General features: G+C 43.0%; 1 protein-coding gene across 2 annotated transcripts in view; it reads right to left on the bottom strand.

Annotated features, from left to right (window-relative positions):
- ARHGAP10 (Rho GTPase activating protein 10) overlaps nt 1-12,211 on the bottom strand; it is a 344,518-nt gene that overhangs the window by 17,278 nt on the left and 315,029 nt on the right. For both annotated transcript variants that reach the window (XR_009212922.1, XM_032148067.2), the window contains exon 20: nt 8,428-8,587. Coding sequence is in view for 1 of the 2 variants with exons in the window: in XM_032148067.2 (XP_032003958.1) it covers nt 8,428-8,587 (160 nt within the window). In the remaining variant the exon portion in view is untranslated. The remainder of the gene's footprint in view (nt 1-8,427; nt 8,588-12,211) is intronic.

The following is a 12,211-nucleotide window of genomic DNA, read 5'->3' as shown; positions in this document are numbered from 1 at the left end:
GATTACAGGTGCATACCACCATGCCAGGCTAATTTTTGTATTTTCAGTAGAGACAGGGTTTCACCACGTTGGCCAGGCTGGTCTTGAACTCCTGAACTCAAGTGATCTGCCTGCCTCAGTCTCCCAAAGTGCTGGGATTACAGGCGTGAGCCACCATGCCCAGCTGAGAGCAAATATCTTTTGCAGGAGGTAGGTGGTCAGGGAGAGGAGGAAGGGCACTGCAGGAAATCCCTCAAGCCCCATGAAGGAAGGCCTGCCACGTTTAACACTCAGTCCTCAGCCTGTGCGATCCTGAGGCTCCTACATGGATTTCCTCCTTTAACAAGAAAGGACATCACCATCTAATCATCTGACAAAGTTCACTCCCAAAGTCCACTCTCTTATAGCAAAAGTTCTTGGTTTTGCTATAAGAGAACAGGCGCAGAATTACATCTCTGACCGCTCTTCCATTCAATGAGTTCTCCTTGAATCCTGCCTTCCTTCCAGATGATCACTGTGGAATCAGGTAAGAGGGCTGAACTTTAGCTTGCTAGCTGAACAGAAAAGGATCTGCAACTTCATTTCAGAAAATTAGGGGGCATTCGAGGTCTGAAGGTTACAGTCCTGCAGAGTCACTGACAGGAATGTTTCGACCAGCTGCCACCCAATGTGAAGGCTGAACATCTTTCAACAGGGCCAAGCACAGCTCTAAAGGGACACAGATACTCCACTCAGAAAAATCCACCAATTACTTACAAAGAGATTTATGGGTTACTTGTTGTAATGGGTGAGCTACCTGGGTATACGGCTCAGAATAAGTTATAAATGTGGTTGGGTCTCAGTAGGTTCCCCGTGCTTTGATCATGTGATAGCCAAGGTCTATTCTCAGAGGCTGCGACAAAGCAGATCCCCAAAGCAAGAGGCTAGGAGAGGAGCCCCAGCTGAGTCTTCCGGGAATAAATACAGTAACTGCTAAAAACAACACAACTTCAGGTCAACATCTAGAGCTTCTCCAAGGCTAGAAAGGTTCTCTCTCTGAGCTAGTCAGTGAGGAGATTATGTAACTGATGAACCAGGAAGTTGGGGTCAAGTTAAACTAAGAATATTAAATTACATTCTCAGAGGAAAGGAAAATCCCAGCAGGTGGCTGCCTGGAGCTCTCAGGGGAGCAGTGATTGGGTTTTATTACATGTGGTATCTGGAAACCTCACCCCAGCCCAGAGGGGCAGATGTTATTACTCCCCTTTTACAGATAATCTTGCTAAGCCTTGGTTTGCTTAAATCACCTTATATAAAAGATCTTCAAGGTTGTAAGAAAAAGAATGTGGATGCAAAGCCAGGCCTGTTTGAAATCAGTGACTTACCAATGTAAACGGTCTCGAACTTATGGAGAGAGCCCGTGAGGTCCTTACCTTATTTAGATATTGAGACACAGCCAATTTATGAATAGCAAATAATAAATTACAACAATGGCATCAAGTAAGAAAATCTTTAACCACAAAAACCAGTTAAACTAAAAACCAAAAATGACTGATGCAAGACTTAATTGTTTTTAAGTCTTAAGCAGTGGAAAAGCTACTACAAAATTCAGACACGTCTTTATTTTGGGAAGTCATCTTTTCATGGTAGGGCTTTAAAGTTACATGGACTACCAACATTCTGACTTAAAAATAAAACCTCCAAATTTCAGCACCTGCAGCTACAGCACAGCAAAGGAAGACACGAATTAGGCCACACACAAGTGCCAAGTACACAACGCAGATACCAAAAATACCCCAGCAAGCCACAATGGATGTGTATTGAAGCATGCAAGGGGCCAGGCAGTAGGCATAGCATAATTTCTATACAAAGTTGGAGAGAAGATATTCAAAGAAACACACAGGACAAAAGTTGTACCCCCAGATTGAACGTGAATAGACAATGTGATGGTACATGGCCAAGTATACAGGCCCTGAGAATCACTTCGAGCATTTCTGAAGCTGAAGGGAGACAACTGAATATCATATTACTCATAAAAAGATTATGGATGCTGCCTGGTTGCACAGATCAAATTTCCAAGTCTCTCAAGCTCCGCTGTGGGGGAGAAGGCCCTTCTGCCTGCATCTCAGCCAAGGTGTTAGATGATGAATGCGCACCAACCAGATTCAAGTGTTTATTCCCCATAGATAATTATAAACCACAGCCACATGACTTAATGTAAGGTCAGTGCTCCCTCTTCAAACCAAGGGCACTGACCAGTTAACAGCCATGGCTGTTTCACTGGGTTTCAGAATCAGGGCAGGGTGGAGAATACCTACAATTGAAACAATGTCCCCATATGCAACTGCACAATTTCAATTTCTACAGTAAAACAAGTCACTGGGCAGACACATGAGGGGTCAAACTCACCTGTCCTTTACTGCTTGTGTGGCTTGGGCCAATTTTCCTATGTCCTTTGTGCCTTCCAATCTTTTTAAAAATGAAGATATATCTACCGCACTGGGTTGACGCAAGCATTAAGATGAAATGCCATCTACGAAATAGCTGAAACAAAGTCTGGTGGCCCATAATACTAAATGTTCCATGGTCTCTCAGCCTGGAAGTACCAAGAGGTATCTAATACTTTCTCTGCAGCCTCAACCACCAGCCTCTGCTAAAGCAAAAGGTTCTACTCCCTCAAATCCCCAGACCCCCAAGAGGTAGGGGAAGGAGCTAACCTCTGTGCAGAATTTAACAGGCTGCTGTGGGCTCATAGCAAGGCAGCATGCTCCTCCTGTTCATTTGGCCCGTTCTTCCTTAGATTTGAGCTCCCTTAGACCTCCACTATCTAAGTGACCCTGCTGTTTACTTAGGTATGGTAACAGGTACTGGCTGCCAATTCATTCTTCACAGTACCAGGAATCAGAGACCACATCCTTCCACAAGAAGGCACTAGGCTCTATTAGAGATCTCAGTGTAACCCACTGCATTCTGTAACCAGGGCCCAGATACAAGTAAACAGAGTAAAGCTGCTAATCTTATTAGGAAATCATCCCCCTACTAACCAATAAAGATGCAGGAAGTTTTTGCAATGGGAAGTTCATTCCTTTAGGTTACTTATCACCCTCTCCTGACCTGAAATTTACAGAGCTTCCCACTTCTTATTACAAAAGCAGTATATGTTCATTTTGGTCAAGTTAGCCAAAAAAAAAAAGCAAATGTGCAAAAAAGCATTTTTAAAAGATAAATCCATTTTTTTTTTTAAATAATCAGATTAAGATTCCAACTTCTAGGGTGAACGGAGTACCCTGGCCCTCAAGGAGTGCTGGGGTTGAGGAAGCCCTCTCTGAAGGAGGAGAGAGAGGGAAGAAGGAAAGACAGAGAGAGAGGAAGGGAGGAAGTGAAGACAGGGTTCGCCAGTGACTCCCACCCTGTAATTTCTCAGTAGGCGCCAGACTTCACAGAAATCTATTAAAAATGATCTAAAATGATTATTTTTCTGAACTTTAGGCAAATCATTCACGGTTTACTGTGGGTATACTAAGCCACAAATCATATTTAAGGGGGGTTACTCTGGTATCTCCAGCAAAATTTATTGACTTCCTGAAAAGCAATCATGGAACCAACAGTCAAGTAATTCGAAATGCCAAGCAGTTGTCTCTGAGAAACCCCCATTCATTTGCCCAATTTAAAGGAAACAAGTGATTGCATTGACAAGAATAAAAATGGTTGCCAGTGAGTGCACACAAAGTGTATGATGACATGCACAAGGCTGTATATGGGAATAGGAAGGTGTTAGCTAGTGATTTTAAATAACTGACATCAAGTCTGAGTAGGCACAAATCTCAGTGGCACAACAACAGCTTGAGGCACTAGCTGGGATAGATGCTTTAGGGATATCTTAACATTCAGGATAAACAAAGCCAAGCCTCTCAGTGGGCTGGAGAGGGGAATCTACTGCCCTCCTGGCCTGCCAGGGCACACAGTGAGATGCATCTCAGGGTGCCGGCACCCCCAGCTAGAGTGAGCTATTCTGAGACCATGCCATCTTGAATTTGAGAATGTGCCAGCAGAAAAAGAGGTGTTCCTTTTCATTTGAAATCTGTAGAGGAAGCAGATAGCAATGCCTGATATTTCTTAAAAGAGATTTTCTTTTGTGGCAGGGAATCTAAAAGGATTACTTGTCAAGGACCCGGCTCCATCAATTACAATAGAAGAAAACCTGTTTAGCGAAAATTACTTTATTGTGGGGAAAAAATGACTTCGGAACATTTGAAATACCTTGACCTATGATGCAATGTCCTCCAAGGAGACTGAGCTAGCAATTCTTCACTGGCAATGAAGTCACCCATCACCTTACTGAGGGTACAGGTAAGTAAGAGCTACAGATTGATTGACTGCAATAAATAACACCCACAAGTCATGAACATCAGCAGAAATCCAAGGAATCCAATTCTGCTGCATTGTTTTCTACCTATCAGAGGCAATAGCTACACCACCTATGTCAGAACCACGGCTGCTGTAAGTTTTTCTCTGCAAACTGCTTTCCAGTGGACAAGATTTTAGCATTTTTGTTCAACAGATCTACTGAGGTCCTATGTGATCCACATACATTTGGACTCCATTCCTTAGGACCTGAGACCACAGTAAAGGCATTGCCTCCTATTAAGAGCCCAGAGTAGAGTTTCAATGACTCCATAGCAACTTTGGTTAAAAGGGATCTTAATGAGCATTTACTTAGAACCTATGATGTTTAATACCGTACAGCTGGTATGCAGAGATAAAGGGGGAAAAGACAAGAAGAGAACATACAATGAGAACTTATAAATGCTAAGGAAACAAAACACAGTAACGAGCAAATGGTAAGATTAATTGTGTGGAATTCCTAGAGGAAGAGTTTGTAATCTTTATAAGAAAGAAGATGAATCAGCCGGGCACGGTGGCTCACACCTGTAATACCAGCACTTTGGGAGGCCGAGGTGGGTGGATCACGAGGTCAGGAGATCGAGACCATCCTGGCTAACACAGTGAAACCCCGTCTCTACTAAAAACACAAAAAATTAGCCAGGCATGGTGGCAGGTGCCTGTAGTCCCAGCCACTCGGGAGGCTGAGGCAGGAGAATAGCATGAACCCGGGAGGCAGAGCTTGCAGTGAGCTGAGATCACACCACTGCACTCCAGCCTGGGCAACAGAGCAAGACTCCATCTTAAAAAAAAAAAAAAAAAAAAAGAAGATGACGACTAAGAAACCAAATGTAGTAGCCTAAGAGACATTCAGTAACACAGAGAAAGAAATGAGATTTCCAAAAGGCAGCATTTTTATAAATACATAATTAAAATAAGAAATTAAATGTTCACTAATAATTACATCAATATCACAAAAAAGTTCAAAGAATATAAGATCCAATTCCTATCATTAAGAATGTTATGGCCGGGCACAGTAGCTCACGCCTGTAATCCCAGCATTTTGAAAAGCCAAGGTGGGCGGATCACTTGAGGTCAGGAGTTTGAAACCAGCCTCACCAACATGGGGAAACCCCATCTCTACCAAAAATACGAAAAGTAGCCAATGCGGTGGCACGTGCCTGTAATCCCAGCTACTGGGGAGGCTGAGGCACGAGAATCACTTGAACCCAGGAAGAGGAGGTTGCAGTGAGCTGAGATCATGCCACTGCCCTCCAGCCTGGGTGATGGAGTGAGACTCAGTCTTCCCCACCCTCCCACCGCCACCCCCACGCCCCCCCCACCCCCCGCAAAAAAAAACAATTTTATGATCTAGCTTGGGGTAAGGGAAAGATTAGATAGGTAGAAACATGTATTCCACATAAATATCAAACAATACTAAAAGGCAAATATTAAACAACACTCAAAGGCAACTTGAATTTCTTAGTGCCAAATAATGAGTATCAGCAAATACTGACAAGGGATCTCTTTAGAGGCTCCCTGTAGATTAGAGCATGGGGAAGACTTCCTGGAGGTGAAGATTAAATTAGACCGTTAAGATAGGTCAGGATTGGCTTGAGCAAAAAAACAGGACAGATATTTGAGGCAAAGAGAACCAAAGCATGTGGGAAGCACACACCGGCTACTGGGAGGACAGCAACGCATGGCCCTAGAAGAGTGTTTTTTAAATAAAAGAGGTGGCGCAATCACTTATCCTAATTACACTCCTCAGAGAAGCAGCTTATACTCAGCACAGCCCTGGAAGGAGGCAAGGAGCAGGAGATGGTCTTCTATATCACATCACCTGGGAACTCCTTAGAAAGGCAAGCTCTCAGGCCCCTTTTCAGACCTACAGAATCCTCAGCTCTGGGGTGGGGCCAGCAGTGTGGGTCTCAGTGAGACCTACAGGGGGTTCTGGTGCATGCTCAAGTCCAAGAGGCACTCATCTATATACAAACTTCCTAACACAATGACAAATCTGGACTGACACACACTCATCAGTAAATCCTTTAAAAGATACATAAGAAACATTTTAGTATATACTTCAGAGAAACATAGATGTATTCCATCCATGGCACAGAAAAAAAAAATCAAGTTTCTGAAGTAGAAGAAAGTCTCCATTAAAGAAAAAAAAAAAAAATCTCCTTTCCAGGCTTGCTTCAACTACTCCCCCCAACCCCCTTTTTGGCCTCTCAAGGTTGGAGTGCTTCTCATGACATTTTAAAATGCGTATGAATAGGAAGCTGGGGAATTCACTCCTCATTTGATTTATGACCAAAAATATCAAGCCCTTCTTGTTTCAGGCATGGACGTGTTGTGAATTGAGTGCTGGTTGTACCGTGGCTCATAATGTCAGTTTTCTGCAGAACTACTACGGAAGAAAGATGACTGCTTAAACTGCACTCCACTGCCTGTGATATTCACTTATTGAAAGGCATAATTAGAGATCTGGTTTTCACTAAAACATACACACACGCTAAATTCCACCTCGAGTGTAACCAGGATTATAGACTCTGGGTGCCTAGGTAACTACTGTTATTGTTGCTTGTAGTACTACGGTGAAACAGAATTTTTATTGTGGAAAAGGAACAGTAAAGGTGACAAGCATACCTGAGTAATGTAGGATTTAAATGCACATTCCTCAGCATAAAAAATACGCACAGATGAAAACACTGGCATGAAAAATCTCATCTGGAGAATGTGTTTCCATAGTTGGAGTCTCAGTTAGATTTTCAAAGTCTTCAGGTCACCCCCAAATTTTGGCATACCAAATGTCTCCCAGCCTCTCTTAATACTTAATAAATTCATAATCATTTCATGTGAATCCAGCAGTAACTATAAAAAGCCAAGTAATCTAAGGAACACTTTCCAGTCCATTTAAAGTCCCAAGAATGCCCAGCTACAGTCAGATGACACCATTATCTATAATTTATTTTAAGCAACTTTGGCTTCAACAAAATTTTTTGAAGACTCTTTGGATGGCCTGGGCATGGTGGCTCACACCTGTACTCCCAGCACTATGGGAGGATGGATCACTTGAGGTCAGGAGTTTGAGACCAGCCTGGCCAACATGGTGAAACCCGTCTCTACTAAAACTACAAAAATTAGCTGGCTGTGGTGGCGGACACCTGTAATCTCAGCTACTTGGGAGGCTGAGGCAGGAGAATAACTTAAACCCAGGAGGCGGAGGTTGCAGTGAACCAAGATGGTACCACTGCACTCCACCCTGGGCAACAAAAGCAAAACTCCATCTTTTAAAAAAAAAAAAAAAAAAAAAAAAAAGATTCTCTGGATGAATTATAAATGTATTTTTAGATAAAATTTGATTGACTAATCGAGTATTGCCTTGTAATTATTAGTGGAGTTTTCTCTTCTCTGAGCACTTGTTTGAAACGTGACGCCCTTTTGGGTTCCACATCACCACCATCCTGCCTTTACTCCACAGCCTTGGTCAACACAGCCAGACAAGCCCTCACAGATTCAAGGTACTTTATTTGTATTATTTGTCCTAATATACTTGAGCTGATCTGCACATGCCTGGCACTAAACCAAACTGAGATGATAAAATCAAATATGTCAACCATCAAGTCTCAACTCTGCAGGATGCTATGGAGCAAAACAGAGCAGAATGCTAGCATAATGCTCTCAGAAATTCGTGTAAGTAAAATATCATTCTATAGACAGTTTCAAGAGTCTGTCCATCAGCATGCATTCTCACATCTCTAAAGTTTGCATAACTAGTGGGGAAACATCTTGGGTGGGACTGTAACAAATTTCCTTTGCAGAATCCAAAACTGCCCAGGAATTGAACTTAGATCAGATTTGACATAGCATCCATCTACCCCTTCCATACTAGAAACACAGACAGTATTCAAGAAGGGCTCTGTTTTAAGGACCCTTCTCCCTCTGGTGGCCCTTCTGATAAGAGAACAAGGGCTCCTAGATCTAATGGCTTCAGCACCTACTGGTCACTGCTCACGGAAACTTCAGAATGAACAAAGTCATGGCTTCCTCCCTTCAGCACCCAACAGAAGCATGGTTACTTACATAGTGGATGCCCAGTCTCCAAAGCTCCCTCCATCTGCCAGAAGGTGATTTTTGTCTGGTCCAGGAGGCCCAGGGATAGCTGCAGTCACAGGAGATGGGGAGGAAAGTGAGTCCAGACTGCTGGTAGGGGTGTCCTCCTTGGAAGGGTAAGGATTGTCACCTAGGAGGGAAAAAAAGCATCGAATATCAAAAAATACCCGGAGAAGAAAAAACTCCACTAATAATGATATGGCCTTACTTGATTAGTCAATCAAATGATAAAATTACATTTACGGTTCAGCCTGACAGCATCTGGGTGTCCTGTCTTCACATTTTTTTTAATCAAAGATGCTTAAAATAAATCACAGATAATACACAATGAGGAATGTTTTCCCTACAAGAAAACACAATGATCAAAATCAGATAATGGAAGATAAAAGGCATAATGGCGGCCACAATGACTTCCTCACTATAAGGAGTCCAGGTATAAACCAATGAAATCAAGAATAGCTCCAAGCAGCACACCAGCCCTGTGGGGTCCAACCTCTTCCTTTCTGGTCACCTATTGGTTCTTTAAGTCATTCTCAGTTGCCACTTAGTGCATAATAAATTAGACAACTCTAAAAGGGACTTGTCTTCTGAGCTGGTATCTTGGATTATAATTTCTAATAGCCCAACATTAAAATTCCACACATAGACAAACTTCCATTTCCCTTTGGACATCAGGGAGGGTACTACAAGAGAGTTAGGCTTTTGTGGTAATACCACAGGATGAATTTAATACCAAAGCTAAATTTTTTTTAAATGAGTTGCACAATTTATGCATTCACAGGGGACCATTTTATTAAATATGTTTAGTATAATATCATTTGTATACATTGTGGGCTTGGGTAGAAAATGCAGAAGACGGAAAAGAGAGCTCACAAGAGCAGTTATTTCCCTCTATTAGTCTTCTGGCTTTCACGGTCCTCCCAGCTACCATAAAATGCACCTGATCTGCACCCATCAAGGCTTGGCCCTTTGGCCTAATCCTCAGTCCCCATTAAATTTTAACTGCTCCAGGCAACCCTGCAGAGGCAGCAATGTTCTATAAAGATGGCACTGACTTGGCCTTGATTTTATAGGCGATGGTCCTAAACTGCCATGGAAGCAAATGTGACACACACAGAGGTCCATAACCCCAGCCCCCAACAGCTTGTAGCTGATTAAAGCTTCACGTTTCCTCACTCCCAGGTCCTAGAAACAACGCAAGCAAGAACGCCAGCAACAGCAAGGACCTTGCTCTCAAAAAACATCTCAGATGGATTTCTTTTTTTTTTTTTTTGAGATGGAGTTTCACTCTTGTTGCCCAGGCTGGAGTGCAATGGCGTGATCTCGGCTCACCGCAACCTCCGCCTCCCAGGTTCAAGCAATTCTCCTGCCTCAGCCTCCCGTGTAGCTGGGATTACAGGCATGCACCACCACGCCCGGCTAATTTTCTATTTTTAGTAGAGACGGGGATTCTCCATGTTGAGGCTGGTCTCGAACTCCTGACCTCAGGTGATCCGCCTGCCTCAGCCTCCCGAAGTGCTGGGATTACAGGCGTGAGCCACCGTACCTGGCCAGACGGATTTCAAATTCTCCTAAAAATGAAGCATAAGAGAAATTCCAGGTTCTGATTAGCTAGCTCCCCAGACTAATCTTGAAAACTGATGGTACAAAATAATTATTATTGACTCCTGACCCAGCTTACAATTAAGGGTTAAGAGAGAAAATCTCAGAAATGGAGATCTAGAACAACTGAATCCAGACAAGCAGGAGTTAGAGATGGTGGTGATGGCTGGAAGAGGAAATTGTTTATGGCAGGTACTGAGGGGGACACCTGGAGGACACTGTGCAGAAGATTCTGTTAAGGAAGAGGTTTCTGTATAAGTGCTGCACACTAACCAACTGCACCACTGAAAACTCCAAGGAAGAGTTTTCTGAGCTCTTTCTTTCATAAGTGTGTTCCTGGGGAGGGTGGGGGAGATGGCTGAGCAAGAGATGAACCGTATCTCCACAGGGCAGTTCTTCTCCTTGTCCTGAGTCTATTTATAAAGTCTAGAAGACTCTATGATTGCTCTTTCAGTGAAGCCACTTTTTCCACAGTGCTTCACCACAAAAACGTTCAGCTAATTGGAGAAATTCAGCTCCAACAGAAGGGCCAATTTTCAGGCAAATGGACCAAAACCCACTGGTAGACCGCTGCTATGATTTCCTTTTAATGTATTTTCTTTCTGGGATCTATCCACTTTGGAACAAAGACCACGTCATCCCCTGTGCCCAGCAAGCTCAACTCCATCCAGTTCTTCTCTGCGAAAGAGCCCAAGGGCCGCGAGGGGCTGGCCTCCAGCTTTCCCCAGCCCCTCCCTGTGTCTTTCATTCATCATGAGCAATGACTCCCCTCAAAATTAAGAGAATCTCAAATGGAACCCCAGCACGGAGTCCAGGGTAAACCTGAACATTGACCTGGCATGACGGCTGCCCTCAGTGCTCAGCTAGACGTAGCAAACTGTCATCAGTTCTGAAAGCAGAACAGGATCACCTTCACAGCAAGTCAGACGCCAGCAGCTCCCTGGCTGCAGGAGGCTGGACGCAGGCCTTCAGTCCTCCCTGGGCTGTGTGCCCTGACGGCCAGGCAAGGCATGACATGGCAGAAGCAGCAAAGGAGAGTCTGGGACCGGTTTATTCCCTGACTTACTCCTACCGAGAGAAACCTGTCAATGAGAAGCAACTTTGGGGAACTGGAGACCAGGGGTTTAATGTTACTTTTGAAAGATGCCTGAAATGTTTTTACAACCAGATACAGCAGATCATTTACACTGCCTCTAATCCTTTTCCCAAGCAGTCTGACAAAGCACAAATTGTCATTCAACATATTAAATCACATTCTATTGAGAGTTCTCTCTTCCTTCCTGCCAAACAGTGGCAATCTGAACCCTCAAGTGAAAATAATATTGGTAGAAGGGAATGTTGACATAGGCTGATCAAAGGAGAAGACACCTCACCCTACTTTCCAAGTGTATACAGTTCCTTCCTCCTTCACTGTTCAGGAATGAGCTTACCTACGTGAGAGAATGACTGAATTTGAGGGAGAATAAATTATCAGGTACACAAACGTTAAATACTCACAACCATTTCTGAAACTTTAGTTCACCAAAAATCAAACTAGCATTTTTTAACTAGTATGAAAAAATAAAACTTAAAAAATACTCTATGTTCAACAACTTCTGGAATGAATACCCATATATATATATGAAAAAATGCATATACATTTCTCCTTATATTTTTCATATATATCTATACATCTTTCATATATATCTATACATCTAAACTATCTAAAAATATATATATATATATTAGAGATAGGGTCTCCCTATGTTGCCCAGCTTGGTCTATGGACTTCTAGGTTCAAGTGATTCTCCTATCTTGACTTCTTTTTTAACTTCTCTGTGACTCAATTTTTATTTTTTATTTTTTTTATTATTATACTCTAGGTTTTAGGGTACATGTGCACAATGTGCAAGTTTCTTACATATGTATCCATGTGCCGTGTTGGTTTGCTGCACCCATTAACTCCTCATTTAGCATTAGGTATATCTCCTAATGCTGTCCCTCCCCCTCCCCCCACCCCCCAACAGTCCCCAGAGTGTGATGTACCCCCCTTCCTGTGTCCATGTGTTCTCACTATTCAATTCCCACCTATGAGTGAGAACATGCGGTGTTTGGTTTTTTGTCCTTGCGATAGTTTACTGAGAATGATGTTTTCCAGTTTCATCCATGTCCC

The sequence above is a fragment of the Hylobates moloch genome, unplaced genomic scaffold, assembly GCF_009828535.3.
Source record: "Hylobates moloch isolate HMO894 unplaced genomic scaffold, HMol_V3 SCAFFOLD_3, whole genome shotgun sequence".
In the NCBI taxonomy this organism is placed as follows: Eukaryota; Metazoa; Chordata; class Mammalia; order Primates; family Hylobatidae; genus Hylobates; species Hylobates moloch.
The sequence above is the reverse complement of the archived record's forward strand: the minus strand, read 5'-3'. Positions and strand labels throughout refer to the sequence as shown.